At 51.1% G+C, this 15,252-nt stretch overlaps 1 protein-coding gene across 1 annotated transcript; it reads left to right on the top strand.

Moving 5' to 3' along the window:
- The first annotated feature begins 41 nt into the window (after nt 1-41).
- Nucleotides 42-15,130, top strand: RETSAT (retinol saturase). The gene is made up of 11 exons (XM_047067589.1): nt 42-411; nt 4,455-4,637; nt 4,979-5,220; nt 5,752-5,953; nt 6,423-6,620; nt 8,606-8,725; nt 12,451-12,589; nt 12,811-12,920; nt 13,001-13,167; nt 13,381-13,540; nt 13,796-15,130. Exons 1-11 carry the CDS (start codon nt 237-239, stop codon nt 13,927-13,929), a joined length of 1,830 nt encoding a protein of 609 aa, XP_046923545.1. The 5' UTR covers nt 42-236; the 3' UTR covers nt 13,930-15,130.
- Nucleotides 15,131-15,252: the final 122 nt, after the last annotated feature.

Raw genomic sequence — 15,252 nt, 5'->3', positions numbered from 1 at the left:
GCCCGGAGCGCCCCGCCTCCCGGCAGCCTGGGAAACTTGGCGCTGCAGGAGTACGAGCTGCCCGGAGGGCCAGTCCACGCCGGACTCCTGGCTCCAGGCCGGAAAGGTTCTGGCTGATCAAAGGTCGATGTTGCCCCCGCCTCCTGGCCGGGAAGGATAAATACGCGCGGCGGAGGCACAGCAGTACAGGCTGGGGGTCGTGTCTGCGGACCCCGTCCTTGGGCGCCGCCGGCGCTATGTGGCTTTCGCTGCTGCTGCTGCTGCTGGTTGTGCCGCTGTTGGCGGTCCTCTGCAAAGGGTACCTGCGGCCGTTCGCAGGCAGCTCCCCGAACCCCTTCTCCGAGGACGTCAGGCGGCCCTCCGCGCCGCTGGTGACCGACAAAGAGGCCAGGAAAAAGGTTCTCAAGCAAGGTCAGCGAGAAGGGCTCCAAGGCTGTACTTGGGCGGCCTCTCAGGTTTGCGTTCCGATTCCAACACGGCGATCCGCTGCCCACCTGGGCCTCAGTTTCCCCATATGTAAAGTGCTGGGAGGGCTTCCTTGAAAGTGGAGGCGCCCCGCTTTCGTGTCTCCTACGGCTGACAGACTTTGCCCAAGCAGGCCCCCAGGCCATAGTGGCCCCACGGGCGGGGGTCCTGTCCTCCGCTTTCTGAGGTCATGGCCATGAAGTTTTGGGGGTGATGGTGGGGTGGTCCTGAGCCTGGGGCCAAGAAAAAATTCTTGGTGCAAAAAGGTGATTTTATTAAAGCACAGGGACAGGACCCATGGGCAGGAAGAGCTGCACTGAGGTTGTGACAGTTAACTCATTATATACCCTCAGGTTGGGAGGGGGTCAGGGATAGAGTAAGTCGCTAAGGTATTTTGGAAGCAAGATTTACAGGACCTTGAGGGGCGAGCTGTTGCTAGGGAAACACCAAATACGGTTTAACAGAACCTCAGTCATGAGAGGTTCTGTTACATCTATACATAGATGTATATTGGGAGGCCATACACTTGGAGTATGATTGCCAACATATATTTTGGGGTAATTGAGATAAAGGAAGTAGACTTACAAGATGGGTCCTCAAGGTTGTGACAATGCTAAGCTCAGATTCTCTTTTGCCCCTAGCAAAGTGCCATCATTGAAACAGCTAAGCTCCAACAGGGAGGTCACTCTACCAATTTCAAGGACTCGTCAATGGGCTGTAGGCAGTAAGGGAATTTAATTTTTCATTTGCCTTAGTTTCCTACATCACCATGGCAAGCACTTAAACCCTTTTCCTTTGTTCTTGGGTAGCCAGGAGTGTCCGAGGATTATCACACAGATCCCACCTGGAGTTGGGTGTGTGTGTGTGTGTGGGGGGGTACTAGATTGTGTTTTGCCCCTCAGCCTGCCTCATGCTCCCTCACCAATGGCATAGCCAGGAACAGGTCCACGACCCGCAGGATAGACAAGAAGAGACCTTTCCCCCACTTGGTTATAAGACCTTAACTTTTCCCCTTACTCTCCCCCATGGTTCAAGGGCATGGAGGAGCTGCACATCTCTTCCAACCCGTGTGGGAAATTGTATTTCGCCCATCAAGTGATTTGAGTGGCTATGCCTCGTCCCAACTCTTATGGTTGGTTCTAAAACTTTGGGAGAGGCTCAACAGGGTGCCTCAGGCTGAGAGCTGCTCTTTGGTCAACCAGAGTATCTCCACTATCATCTTTAGAACATACTTTGGGGTTCCTCATAAGGTTTAAAGAAAGGGTTGTGCTGCTTTAAGAAAAAAAAGTTAGATCTCCTCTTTGATCTCCAAGATCCCTCCCACTTGTAAATTTTAGAATTCTTGTGACACATCTTGTGACACAGGCGGAGACAATACTGTTTTAAGTGGAAAGACTGTTAGTCTGAACTTCTGAGATGAGGGTTTTAACTTGGATTCTGTCATTAATTTACTGCATAGCCATTATTAGCAAACTCCACTTCTCTCGGGTTGGTCTAGAAGTGAGATGACTGGGGCACCTGGATGGCTCAGTTGGTTGAGCGTCTGACTTCAGCTCAGGTCATGATCTCACGGTCCGTGAGTTCAAGCCCCACGTCGGGCTCTGTGCTGTCAGTTCAGAGCCTGGAGCCTGCTTCAGATTCTGTGTCTCCCTCTCTCTCTGCCCCTCTCCCACCCACACTCTCTCTATCAAAAAATGAATAAACATTAAAAAAAATTTTTAAAAAATGAGATGACTGATGTAACTTTTTCCAGCCAGGTTGTGTGATCTATTAGTGAATCATGAACTGGATTTAGTAGGTTGTATTTCAAAATGTAGTAGAACAGAAAATATCAGAATCATCATACATAGTTCTGTAATACTTCTATTTCAGTTATTGTGAAACTTCAACTCCCGTTATTTAGATTATATACTTATTTATATTTTGAATTGTGATATAAAATGTGTTTTTCACTAGACGTTTTTCTTTTTTTTTTTTCTTTTTTTAATGTTTATTTTTGAGAGAGAGAGAGACAGAGTGTGAGCAGGGGAGGGGCAGAGAGAGAGGGAGACACAGAATCTGAAGCAGGCTCCAGGCTCTGAGCTGTCAGCACAGAGCCCGACGCGGGGCTCGAACTCAGCGACTGCGAGATCATGACCTGAGCTGAAGTCGAACACTTAACCGACTGAGCTACCCAGGCGCCCTAGACGTTTTTCTAAAAATGTTTGAAAAGTTAAAAGTTTCCCAAGTTCTCTTGCAGCTTGGAAAAATTCCAAATCTCAGTTCAAGAATGATCTTTAGGGGCGCCTGGGTGGCGCAGTCGGTTAAGCATCCGACTTCAGCCAGGTCACGATCTCGCGATCCGTGAGTTCGAGCCCCACGTCGGGCTCTGGGCTGATGGCTCAGAGTCTGGAGCCTGTTTCCAGTTCTGTGTCTCCCTCTCTCTCTGCCCCTCCCCCATTCATGCTCTGTCTCTCTCTGTCCCAAAAATAAATAAACGTTGAAAAAAAAAAATTAAAAAAAAAAAAAAAAAAAATGTGTTTTTCACTAGACGTTTTTCTTTTTTTTTTTTCTTTTTTTAATGTTTATTTTTGAGAGAGAGAGAGACAGAGTGTGAGCAGGGGAGGGGCAGAGAGAGAGGGAGACACAGAATCTGAAGCAGGCTCCAGGCTCTGAGCTGTCAGCACAGAGCCCGACGCGGGGCTCGAACTCAGCGACTGCGAGATCATGACCTGAGCTGAAGTCGAACACTTAACCGACTGAGCTACCCAGGCGCCCTAGACGTTTTTCTAAAAATGTTTGAAAAGTTAAAAGTTTCCCAAGTTCTCTTGCAGCTTGGAAAAATTCCAAATCTCAGTTCAAGAATGATCTTTAGGGGCGCCTGGGTGGCGCAGTCGGTTAAGCGTCCGACTTCAGCCAGGTCACGATCTCACGGTCCGTGAGTTCGAGCCCTGCGTCGGGCTCTGGGCTGATGGCTCAGAGCCTGGAGCCTGTTTCCGATTCTGTGTCTCCCTCTCTCTCTGCCCCTCCCCCGTTCATGCTCTGTCTCTCTCTGTCCCAAAAATAAATAAACGTTGAGAAAAAAAAAAAAAAAGAATGATCTTTAAAGAACAGATCACGTGTTGAAGTGCCCACGTGGCTCCATGTGCTGTCCTTTTATCTTGCTTAGGTGCTGATTCCTTAATTCTGCCTCCAGACTTCTCTGATATGAAAGGGTGGTGCAATGATTTCTCAGCTCTGTCCTGCTCAAGCCTCTGCTTCAGGATCTTGAAGAACCATCATAGGACCAGGCTGTTCCGCTGGTGCCTACAGACCCTGTATTTTTCAAAGATAACCGACTTACGAATGGACAATTCCAAGAGCCACAGTCTGCCCACAGCACTCTCCTGTGTCCCCCGTTTCCTTGTTTCTTTCTTCCCTAGCTCTCTATCTGCACTTAAGTTTCTCAGCCTGTATTATTATTGTCAGCTTTCTGTTTCTGTTTGTGTTTTGTTTGTTTTCTTTAAAGTAGGTAAAATCCCCAGGTACATATTGGTTTTAGTTAAATCGGCTCCAGTAAGACCAAATCACTGTCTTTTTTTTTTTTTTAATTTTTTTTTTTCCACGTTTATTTGTTTTTGGGACAGAGAGAGACAGAGTATGAACGGGGGAGGGGCAGAGAGAGGGAGACACAGAATCGGAAACAGGCTCCAGGCTCTGAGCCATCAGCCCAGAGCCCGACGCGGGGCTCGAACTCACGGACCGCGAGATCGTGACCTGGCTGAAGTCGGACGCTTAACCGACTGCGCCACCCAGGCGCCCCCCAAATCACTGTCTTTAATCTGCCTGGCTGGTCCTGAGTATCTCCCAGGTGCAATGTTTGAGATATTTTAGTCGGTTGCTCCATGCCAAACTGCACTGGAGTTTTCTTGCATTGTATAAGCTAGCAGAGCCTTCCTGGTTTCTGTGTCTTTGCTCTTTTGCTGCCCCTGCCTGAGAAGCTCACCCTCCAACTCTTCCCTCTGCTGCAGCTTTCTCAGTCAGCCGAGTGCCAAAGAAGCTGGATGCAGTGGTGATCGGCAGTGGCTTTGGGGGCCTGGCTGCAGCTGCGATTCTAGCCAAAGCCGGCAAGCGAGTGCTGGTACTGGAACAACATACCAAGGCAGGAGGCTGTTGTCATACTTTTGGAAAGAATGGCCTGGAATTTGACACAGGTAAGGCTTGTGTGGGAAGGGGTTGGGAACATGGCTGTATCTTTAGGAGGCTTGGAGCAGCCACTGTGGGATGACACTAGACGTTTCTGTTGTTCTGGAGGCCCCAGCTTCTCTCTGGGCACCACTTTCTTTGTCTGACAGCCATCACCGCGGGGAGCTGAACTGGGTAGAGATCTGGTGGTTTCTGCTGCAGCACCTCCCCACAGAAAGTTGTGGGTAGCACTCTCCGGGCACGGACTCAGCCATGCAGGACTACCTCTTTCATTTCGCTTCTTTTATCTACCGTTCCAGGGATCGGCTCCCTTATCCCTATGACACCTTGTTCTTCTGTCTCCCAACAGGAATCCATTATGTCGGGCACATGCAAGAGGGCAAGAGTAGCCGTCTTATCCTGGACCAGATCACTGAGGGGCAGCTGGAATGGGTCGCCTTGTCTTCTCCGTTTGACGTCATGGTACTAGAAGGACCCAACGGCCGAAAAGAGTTCCCCATGTACAGTGGGAAGAAAGCTTACATTCAGGGCCTCAAGGAGAAGTTTCCCCAGGAGGAAGCTGCCATTGACAAATATATAAAGCTGGTTAAGGTAACATGGATGTGCTGAGGACCCCCCCACCCCCACCCCCCGTTTATTCCCGACAAGGCTGACCTTCATTAGTGCAGTGACCGGTGGGCGAGGCAGAAAGGGAGGACCGGTCAAGTCTGCCCTGAACTTAGCCCTACCCTAGTTGGCCTCTGCCCCGCTGGGCCCTTTCTCTGGAGGCTGGACTTGACAGCAGCCACTCTCACTTTGGCCTCTGGCGGGAGGGGTTGGGGGGAGGACAGGAACCGTGTTCTCCTTTTGGACTAAGCTGGCTTCTGTGTGATCAGATCACACCCGTTTTTACTTCATCTGAGACCAGATGGGATTTTTCGAAAGGAATTTGGGCAGGAAACCGAAATGCAGAAAAGGACTCATCTGAATGTGGAATGGGAAAAATTCACAGAGTACAGATTTTTCAAAATCCAAGTTCGGCCAGGGCTAAATGTTGCTGGGCCCCGGTGCTGGGCTGGTACGCAGGCCATTGGAATGGTGATTCCGTTACAGTGGCTCCTCGCTGCTTATTTTTTTTCTCAGGCGGTGTCCCACGGAGTCGTCCTGGCCATCTTGTTGAAGACCCTCCCGTTGCGCATAGCTCAGCTCCTCAGCAAGTGGGGGCCGCTCACCCATTTCTCTGCCTTTCTTCGTGCTTCCACCCAGAGCCTGGATGAGGTCCTGCGGCAGCTGCCGGCCTCCCCGGAGCTCCGGGCGGTGCTCAGCTACATCTTCCCCACTTACGGTGGGTACTGGCCTGGAGTCCTGGGCGGCTCCTGGAGGAGGAGGTGTTGCCCTCTTGGCTCTCAATCTTTCTTTCTGAACCTGCCTGACTGACTGAAGTGGAGCAGGATAAACCCAAGGCCCTCTGGAGCTCTTGGGTGAGAAGTCTGTCCACCTACCTGCTGGACTCCCTGGCACACATTCCCTGCGCCATGCCCTGGATGCTTTTCCTTTTCAGCCAACCGTGTCCTCCCTCGTCTCAGCAGCATGTCACTTTGAGGGAGGACATTCCCACTGGCCCCCGGATCTGTAAGGTACCCTGTGTTTGGATGGCAATAGATAGGCCCTCTGGCTGCCCTTAGCCCTGGGGATCATTTGGATGCTGGGGTGGGCAGACCGAGGCTTGTGTGCTTTTTGACAGGAATCTGTCTTCCTCTTTAAATGCTGCTGCCGCCTGCTCTTGCCTCATCGCCCCTTCCTTCCTTCTGTAGGTGTGACCCCCAGGCACAGTGCCTTCTCCATGCACGCTCTGGTGATGAACCACTACATGGAAGGGGCCTTTTATCCCCGAGGGGGTACCAGTGAGATCGCTTTCCACACCATCCCTGTGATTCAGCGGGCCGGGGGCGCTGTCCTGACCAGCGCTACTGTGCAGAGTGTGTTGCTGGACTCCACTGGGAAAGCCTGTGGTGAGAGCCCCGCATCGTGCTTCATGGCTCCTGGGCTGGGGTGGGAGAGAAGTGGGGTGCAGAGAGAAACAAGCACAAGGTATAGAAAAACCGACCTCCTCACGGGGAGTTCAGGGCTAAAATTGCCCAGAGCAGGGGCTCAGGGAAAGCGATTAGAAAGGACGCAGGAAGGATAAAGGATTGCATGGTCCCCAAAGACCAGTATTTGATCATTTATTCCATAGGCAAAAATAGGGATCCAGTAATCCAAGATCCCCTTGAATGTAGGGGCTGTGTCTTTTTTTTTTTTTTAAGTTTATTTATTTTGAGAGAGAGAGAGAGAGAGAGAGAGAGAGAGAGAGAGACAGAGCACACCAATAGGGGAGGGGCAGAGAGAGACGGAGAGGAAGAGAACCCAAGCAGGCTGTGCACCACCAGCACAGAGCCTGACGTGGAGCTCAAACCCACAAACTGTGAGATCATGACCTGAGCCAAAGTCAAGAGCCAGATGCTTAACTGACTGAGCCATCCGGGCGCCCTGGGGGCTGTGTCTTTGTGCCTCTAGATCTTAGCACATAATAGAGGCTCCATACATGTTTGTTTAGTGATTGGTGGGATGAATAAATAACCTGGGCACTTGAAAGGGCATTGTGGAGGCCAGCGAGATGCTCTGCCCTCAACCTGTAAATGGCAGAGTGGAGCCTAGAATCTCGTTACCCTGGCTCGGGTCTTTACTGCCACCTGCCCAGAGCATCAGAATTCCACCGTGGATGAATTCTGTGAGGAGAGGGTGTGTGCAGGGAAGGACTCTGGTAAACAGAACAGGCCATCCATGAAATGGGGGGTGCTTAAAGAAACATCAGGGAAGGAGACAGAGAGAGACCTGAAAGAAGAGGGCTGGTGTGACAGTGAATTCACCAGAGAAGTCTTTCAAGGAGGAGGTGTGTGGATGGCCCACTGCACAAAAAAATCAAGGGAGAAAAGGTCATCAGCGATCTCTGAGAATACATTTGTAGAAGAGACTAGGAAGTTGCTGGGTGAGACGGGAGAGGTGGTTGGTTGTGTGAGATTTTTCTCTGATGTCCACAAGCAAGTTCCTCTTCCAGCCAGAAGAGGTCCTTGAAGCAAGGTGGGTTATCAGTTCAATTAAATTCAGTTCAGAATATTACTCGTATTTTTCAGGTGCTAGGTGATAAAAGATGGAGATAAAAAGATGAGATGGCTATAAAGAAAATCTGTAATTCAAGAAGTTTCTAATCATAGGGAAGATCATTGAGATGTAAGGTGTCATACAGAGGTACAGACTAAGGATGGAGGAAGGAGGGCAGAGGTGCTTGAGGCAGGTCATAAAAGGTGAGAAGAAGCTAGCCCGAGCTTTTGGGATGTTCCAGGCAGGGGGAACAGAATGTGCGAAGGCACGGATGCATGAAAGAGCTGACTATTTTTAGGCGTCTGGAAGTAGATTGAACCCAAAGATGCTACTGTTTTTTATAGGTCAAAGTGGTTGAATAGCAGCTGTTTGATATGGTGCCACCTAATAGTTTAGTGCGTGTGGCCAGAGACAAGGCTGGAGACACAGAAGGGACCAGATCTTGGAAGGCTGGTACAAGACTTTGGAGTTTATCTTACAGAGGTTGCGGTGTCATTGGAGGGTCTCAGAGTATTTTGGCAATAGAAGTCTGGCAGCAGTGAAGAAGGGCCTGGGGTTCCAGTGGAAGGGCTTCAGCCCATGAGCTTTGTCACGGTTAGTGTGGAGGTTTGGCTACAGAAAAGGGTGCCCACATGGCGTGGGGAGAGAGCCAGGGAAGGTAAGTGCACAAGTGACTGTGGGGTTAGGCAGAGAATGCTTGAGGATGTTTCACTTGCTTTGCAGTTTTGCCTGGAGCCTGCCTGCCTGACCATAGCTGGGCTGGATGCCCAGGTCTAAGAAGATAAAGTGTAGGCTGGGAGAGATCTGTGTAAAACCTGGAGTGCAAAGAACCTCAGCCAAGCTCTTGTGCCTGCAGGTGTCACTGTGAAGAAGGGTCAGGAGCTGGTGAACATCTATTGCCCCATCGTGATCTCCAACGCAGGACTCTTCAATACCTACAAGTACCTACTGCCAGAGAATGCCCGCTGTCTGCCAGGTAAAAGACTGGGCTACTTTGCTCTGCGAAGCTCCTAGCAGTGCCCCCTCTGGGGCTGGCCTGCCCAGCCAGGCTGGTGTTCTTGCTCCTCTTGACTGCCCTGTGACCGTCCTTAAGCAGAACAGGTGAGCACGAGCACACCATCTCTAGCATCTGTTCCCAGCAAGACCTCTGTGTTTAGGGGTTGGGAAGCAGCTTTCTTTGTATTGAATCACCCCCACAGACCCCTCGGTCCTTATCTCTCATTCCGTCCTTGGCATATTTACCCCTTATCCCCTATAACCTCACCCGCTTTGCCCTCTTCTCTTTCAAGTCTGTTGCCTGTTTTCAGCTTCCCCAGATCTTAGAGCTAATAGTTCATGATGGTGGGTAGCGTCCTAAAGGAATGCTGCTTGGGTTTGTGGTATGAATCCTACTTTTTTCCCTGAATTCTTCACTTACTTTGAGTGGGAAAGCCTGGTCTGACATCAGTAAAGGAAGCTAAGGCCGGCATGGAGAAGAAAGTCTTGCTATAATTGTTGTGTGCTTTATTTGGGACCCAAGGTTCTATTTTTTTTTTTTTTTTTTTTTTCTGCCTCTTTCAAGAACCAGCTACTTGCTGGGGCTGAAGCTGCGGGAGTACCCTTCTGGCTTTCTTCTGTCCCTTGAGCTCTGGGCTTGTGCTTGAAATCTGGGGCCCGGACAGAAATAACCCTCAATGCAGTCTTCTCTTCTAATAGGCTGTGTCCAAACATAATAAAAGCCTGGTTTTGGGGGGTGAGGGGCAGTAGGCATATCTGTGGGTGAGCCCTTCCTCGGTAAGTCTGTGTGAGAGGCTTTACCTTTGTCGTGGCACGTGATCCTCACCGCCACCTGGGAGACAGATGTCATCATCCTGATGTTTATGGGGCCGGAGGAGAAGTGAGACCCATACGGGTGAAGTGACTTCCCAAGGCCACCCGGGTGAAAGCAGCAAAGCTGAGATGAGAACACTGGTGGTTCTGACTTGAAAGCCTGGGTCCTTGGCCCCGTCCGGACTGAGAAATGTGGAGCTTCACTCAGCTGGGCGTCAACTGGCGTCTGTTGCCAGAGAAGGCCTGTCCTCCCTCACACTGTGTGGGGTATGGCAGACTGGCCGGTGGCAGGGCAGCTGGCAGACTTTGCGTTTGGTACTTCCTGCCTCCCTGCCTCCCAGGACCCCTGAACCCTGGCTCTGATGGGTCCCAGTGCCCCTCCCCCTGCCTGCCTCCTCCCCAGGGCGCCCTGTCAGGAGTTACAAGTTTAGCTTGCCCTCCCTTCTCTAGTTACAGTGTTTACTGCTTTTGTGTATCTAATCTAATGGCACAAGCCCCACCTGGCTGAAAAACCATTTGCCCCCTTAGGAGGAGCAGTTGGATGTTGCCTCAGATGAATCCCTGTTTGAGAGCGTTTCAGGCAGTGGCAGCCAAGATGCTTAACTCAGGAGACCCCCAGGTGCTGGGACTCCTTTGTTTCCACCTGCTTTGGGGGTGGGGGTTCTCATAGGTCTATCTACCTCTCAGAGTTGAGAACCAGATGTCTGGTGGCCTTTGGAGCAGGCAGTGCTGGCTGGAGTCGTGTGGAGGTGGGGTGGTCAGGCAGAGGGAGCCTCTGTGAATAGGAGCACTTTTCTTAAGTCCACTGCTGGGCCTTCAGGAGGTTCCTGGGGATGGTTTGGAGAGGAAGTTGTTTGAGTGGGGAAGACTCGTCGGACAGTATCAATAAGGGAAGCTGAGGCTGGCATGGAGAAAAAAGCCTGGATATAATTGTGTGCCTTATTTGGGACCCAAGGTTCTATTTTTCTGCCAGGTATGTGGTTCCTGGATCCCATCCTTCTAGTTGGAGAAAAAGGGAAAGGAAGGGCTAGGTGGGGTAGTTACTGTTCTTAAGGGCCTCTGGAGACCTAGATGGTTTCACCCGTTTTCTCCATGATCACCCCCATCCCACCTGGAGAGGGGGAGCCGGCAGTGAGATTAGCCCCAGATGCTGGAACCCGGGTGAGAAGGTGCTCCTACGGCCCCGCCCCAGGGCAGCCCGCCATCCCTCCCTGTGGCGGTGGAAACCCACATTCCCCTTCTGTCCTGATTGCGCCCCCATGGCCCAGTGGTCTGTCAGTCTCTTACTTGTGGTCCTACTGGAATTGCTATCCCGCCTCCTTTCACTCTCAAAAGCCTGTTTTGGATGATAAATCCTATGGTCACCCTACACATAGCACTCAGCTCTTTGTAGCCTCTATTAGGAAAGCCAGCTTCTTTCAGGAAAGCCTCTTTTCCAGGAGACAGGCATCATATCTGATTCCTTGTAGTGTCCCCAAAGCCTAGCAGAGGATCCAGCACATTTTAGGTCCTCAACAAGTGCTTGTTTAACAAATTAAGCACAGTAGCCAGTGGCCCAGTTACCCCTCAGGCAGGTGGTGGTCCTGGGAATGGGAACAAAGGTAAGACTTTGTGGGAGCCATTTCCAGAAGGCTGGTCTGGGGTCATTTGTTGAGAGGTGGGGGAGCCCAGCTGCTTAGCTCCAGGGGACATCAGATGGCTCTCACAGAGGCTCTTGCCTGCTTCCACAGTGCTCTTCCCTCCTCCCCTACCTGAACCTAAAATGCCAGCTGGCAGGAACGGTGTTGGCATTTGTTCATCTGCGTTGCTTACCATTTTGAAGTCTTGTTCAGCCTGTTCAGCACATTAGGAATTATGTATATTTGCTCATTGGATGGCTTGTATTCTTTTTTAATGCTTTTTTTATTTTGAAATCTTCATTTTGTTGTTGTTTTAATGGTGAATCTGGTTGTTCCTTTATAGTTACTATTTGAACACCTATTTCAGGAGGAGTGGTATTTTTAAAAATTGTTTTTAACATTTATTTTATTTTTCAGAGACAGAGGGAGACAGAGTGTGAGCAGGGGAGGGGCAGAGAGAAGGAGACACAGAATCCAAAGCAGGCTCCAGGCTTGAGCTGTCAGCACAGAGCCTGACGTGGGGCTTGAACCCACGAACTGTGAGATCATGACCTGAGCCGAAGTCAGACACTCAACTGAGCTAGCCAGGCATCCCTACATTTTCTTTTTTTTAATGCTTATTTTAAGGGAGGGAGAGAGGGAGAGAGAGAGAGAGAGAGAGAGAGAGAGCGAGAGAGCGAGCGCACGCGCAGGAGAGGGGCAGAAAGAGAGGGAGACACAGAATCCAAAGCAGGCTCCAGGCTCTGAGCTGTCAGCACAGTGCCCGACAAGGGGCTGAAACTCACAAACCGCGAGATCATGACCTGAGCCGAAGTCAGATGCTTAACCAGCTGAGTCACCCAGGTGCCCCTAGATGGCTTGTATTCAATGTAATATGGAAATCAAGGCTTATAACAAACTACTGTTCATATGTATGGTCTGTAAAGTGTGGAGCCCAGTAATCTGCTCATAACTTAAAGCCAATAGGGAAGATTGCAGGCACTGAGCCAGCTTAGAGAAGCTGGGCCTCCTGGGCCTTCAAGGGGGTTTAGAGCAGAAGTGGGGGGTGGGCAGAGGAGTGGGAGCCCGGGGGTGTGTTCTTACCAGGCAGAAGACAGAGAAGAGCAGGCCCTGTCAACACTGTTATTTTAGTGTTCAAACAAGAGTTGTGAAGATGGCCAGGTGCTAGGCTGGTCGCCGAGGGTGAGGCTGCAGATAAAGCAAGTTCTTCCAGGGCAGGGAGCGCCTCCCCCCGCCGGCTGTGTTCACACGGCCCTCACCTCCACTTCGGCAGGTGTGAGGCAGCAGCTGGAGATGGTGCAGCCTGGCTTGAGCGCCTTCTGTGTTTTCATCGGCCTACGAGGCACCAAGGAGGACTTGGGGCTGCAGTCCACCAACTACTTTGTGTATTTTGACACAGACTTCGACAAGGCGTAAGGCGTGTGTGTGCATGTGGGGGGGTGGGGAGGGTGTCAGCTGGGGCCCACAGCCCACGGGGCTCTTGCCTCCTCCTCTGACGCTGGAGAATCCGCAGCAGTTACGGAGTGGGCCTCAGCTTCATCCCTGTGGGGGGTCCCGGGGGCTGGCCTGTCCTTGGGGCAGTGGCAGTGAGGAGCCAAGGCCTGGCAGCGGCAGCCACAGCCCTCGCCCTCAGGATGGAGCACTACGTCTCGATGCCCAGGGAAAAGGCTGCAGAGCACTTGCCCGTCCTCTTCATTGCCTCCTCCTCAGCCAAGGATCCCACTTGGGAGGACCGGTTCCCAGGTGGGCCTTTCGGTCGGGGGTGGCACGGGGGCCGGAGCAGGGAAGGGGCCTGGCATTAGTAACCCCAGCTGTGTCCCCAGACCGGTCCACGATGATCGTACTGGTGCCCACCTGCTATGAGTGGTTTGAAGAGTGGCAGGAGAAGGCAGACGGAAAGCGGAACAGCGACTATGAGACACTCAAAAACTCCTTTGTTGAAGCCTCTCTGTCGGTTGTCATGAGACTGTTCCCACAGCTGGAGGGGAAGGTAGGTGGGCAGACCATGTGGTAGTGACAACAAACCTCTCGGTGCCATTTCTGCTTTCTTTTGGGGAGGGAAATAAAGCCCTGAAATAACTAAGCTCCAGGGAAGGGCAGGGAACCCATGCAGGCATACAGTTCAGTTGTGGAGAACAGAAAAGGGAGGAAACGAGGATCTCACAAGGCCCCACTCCCACTCTGCTGCCTTTTGTCTCCTCAGGTGGAGAGTGTGATTGGAGGGTCCCCGCTGACCTACCAGTTCTATCTGGCTGCTCCCTGGGGTGCCTGCTATGGGGCCAGCCATGACCTGGACCGCCTACATCCTCATGTGATGACCTCCATGAGGGCCCAAAGCCCCATTCCCAACCTCTACTTGACAGGTACACTGCCCCATTTCTCTAGGGCCTACAACCCCGGGCCTCCCGGTCACCCAAAGTACTCTGTTCTGTCAGCAGATCCTACTGTCCCCTGCAGCCTTCCACATGGGGATGGGCTACCCCAGCAGGCTATGGACCCTGGTCCTAATGTAAAGCCATCTGTGGGTGGCCTAGCTTGGAGGGATGAACAGGAGAGCCTTTGCTCCCTGTCCCCCCGCTTGGGGAAGATGCTCATGGGCCTGTGCTCTTGTCTCCTAGGCCAGGATGTCTTCACCTGTGGGTTGGTGGGGGCCTTGCAAGGGGCCCTACTGTGCAGCAGCACCATCCTGAAGCGGAACTTGTACCTAGACCTTAAGAATCTCAACTCAAGGATCCAGGCTCAGAAGAATTAGTCCAGAGTGGAGTCTGAGGAATTTGGCTCGTGCTATGGCACAGCCCTGGACTTAGCCATAATGTCTTCCTGTACTCGTTCTTTCCTCAGATAAGGCACTCTAATCTGTTTTTGATTTCTGAAGAGGTCTGACACACAGGTCACAGTTCTTCAATCACAGTTCTCAAGTTGCACCTCTTCCAGCTGGGCAGGTGATTGCTCAGAGCTAACACTGCTATCCCTGGTAAAAGGCCCGGGGTGTTCCAGTGATTTGGGCAGCCTGTTTGGTCAAGCAGTGCTTTGCACACTGCGCTCCCATCGCCTCCCAACCCAGAAGAGTCCAACTGAATGTTCTTTTGGTCAGGTGGACAGAACCCTCCGTAGTCTTGGTCAGCTGAAGCAGATTGGGCCAGATGTCCTGAGGCTTCTCTTCCTTCATTCTCCTTGCTGCACCGAAGGAGTTTCATACTGCTGTCGGAAAAGGGTGCCTAGAGAGGTTTTTGTCAAAACCTGGGCATGGTTTTGGTTGTAGTTCCGTGGGTTCAGAGGGCCCCAGAGAGCCCGTTTTTGTTGGTTCCAGTGGCTCTTTCAGAGGGTGGGGAAACACCTAGGGTAGTCTCAATGTGGTTGTGGGAGTTGGGGGTAAAGACGTTAGCGAAGTATATATTGAAATATCCAATTCACATGCAGCCAGGCCCTAGGTTTGTCTTCCTTATTTTCACGGTAACATTGGGTCTCCACTGGGTCAGCACCAAGATACCCTCATGGAGCTCAGTACCTGAGCCTCAAAAGTTTATCTTCCAAAAATCCACAGCAAAGGGTGATGTTAGCAGTTACAACACTGGACTGGAAAGATGAGTTCATGGGGGTTGAAGCAGACTGAAAGAACGTTCCAGGCCAAGGTTACAGCAGATGACAACCACAGAGGTAACTGATTGTAAGACAAATAACCCAGCCACCTCCTAGACCTAGAACATGGGCTGCCTGGCGGGGAGGAGTGGGGCTGGAAATCAGTCAGGATCAGAATGTGGAAAGCTATGTAACGAGTGTACAAAGGTCAGGGATGGTGTTCCCATTTATTGGTACATACGGGGGGGACTGGATGGAAAGGTGAACAAAGGCTGAAGTTTTTTTTTTTTTTTAATGACCTTTCACTTGTATTAGGCCTTATTTCTATCAATTTGATTGCCATTTTAATAAATTTAATGTTTTTATAGCTTTAATTTTTGAAATTTATTTTGGTTTCTGTGCAGTGATACAAAACTACATTGAAACGGCATTCAGAGAAGCTCAGGAAAACATTACGTACTGAAAAATACTTATCATTAGACCAAATAAGCTTTAA

Source organism: Lynx rufus, unplaced genomic scaffold, assembly GCF_022079265.1.
Source record: "Lynx rufus isolate CCGP_SWC_20201006 ecotype Redwood Valley unplaced genomic scaffold, mLynRuf1.p SCAF_8, whole genome shotgun sequence".
NCBI classification, from domain to species: Eukaryota; Metazoa; Chordata; class Mammalia; order Carnivora; family Felidae; genus Lynx; species Lynx rufus.
The sequence above is the reverse complement of the archived record's forward strand: the minus strand, read 5'-3'. Positions and strand labels throughout refer to the sequence as shown.

Excerpts from the sequence above, each read along its gene's own strand:
- RETSAT (XM_047067589.1), top strand. The coding sequence starts at position 237 with ATGTGGCTTTCGCTGCTGCTGCTGCTGCTGGTTGTGCCGCTGTTGGCG. Across the intron at positions 5,954-6,422 it reads CTACATCTTCCCCACTTACG|GTGTGACCCCCAGGCACAGT; the intron begins GTGGGTACTGGC and ends TTCCTTCTGTAG. Across the intron at positions 13,168-13,380 it reads TCCCACAGCTGGAGGGGAAG|GTGGAGAGTGTGATTGGAGG; the intron begins GTAGGTGGGCAG and ends TTGTCTCCTCAG.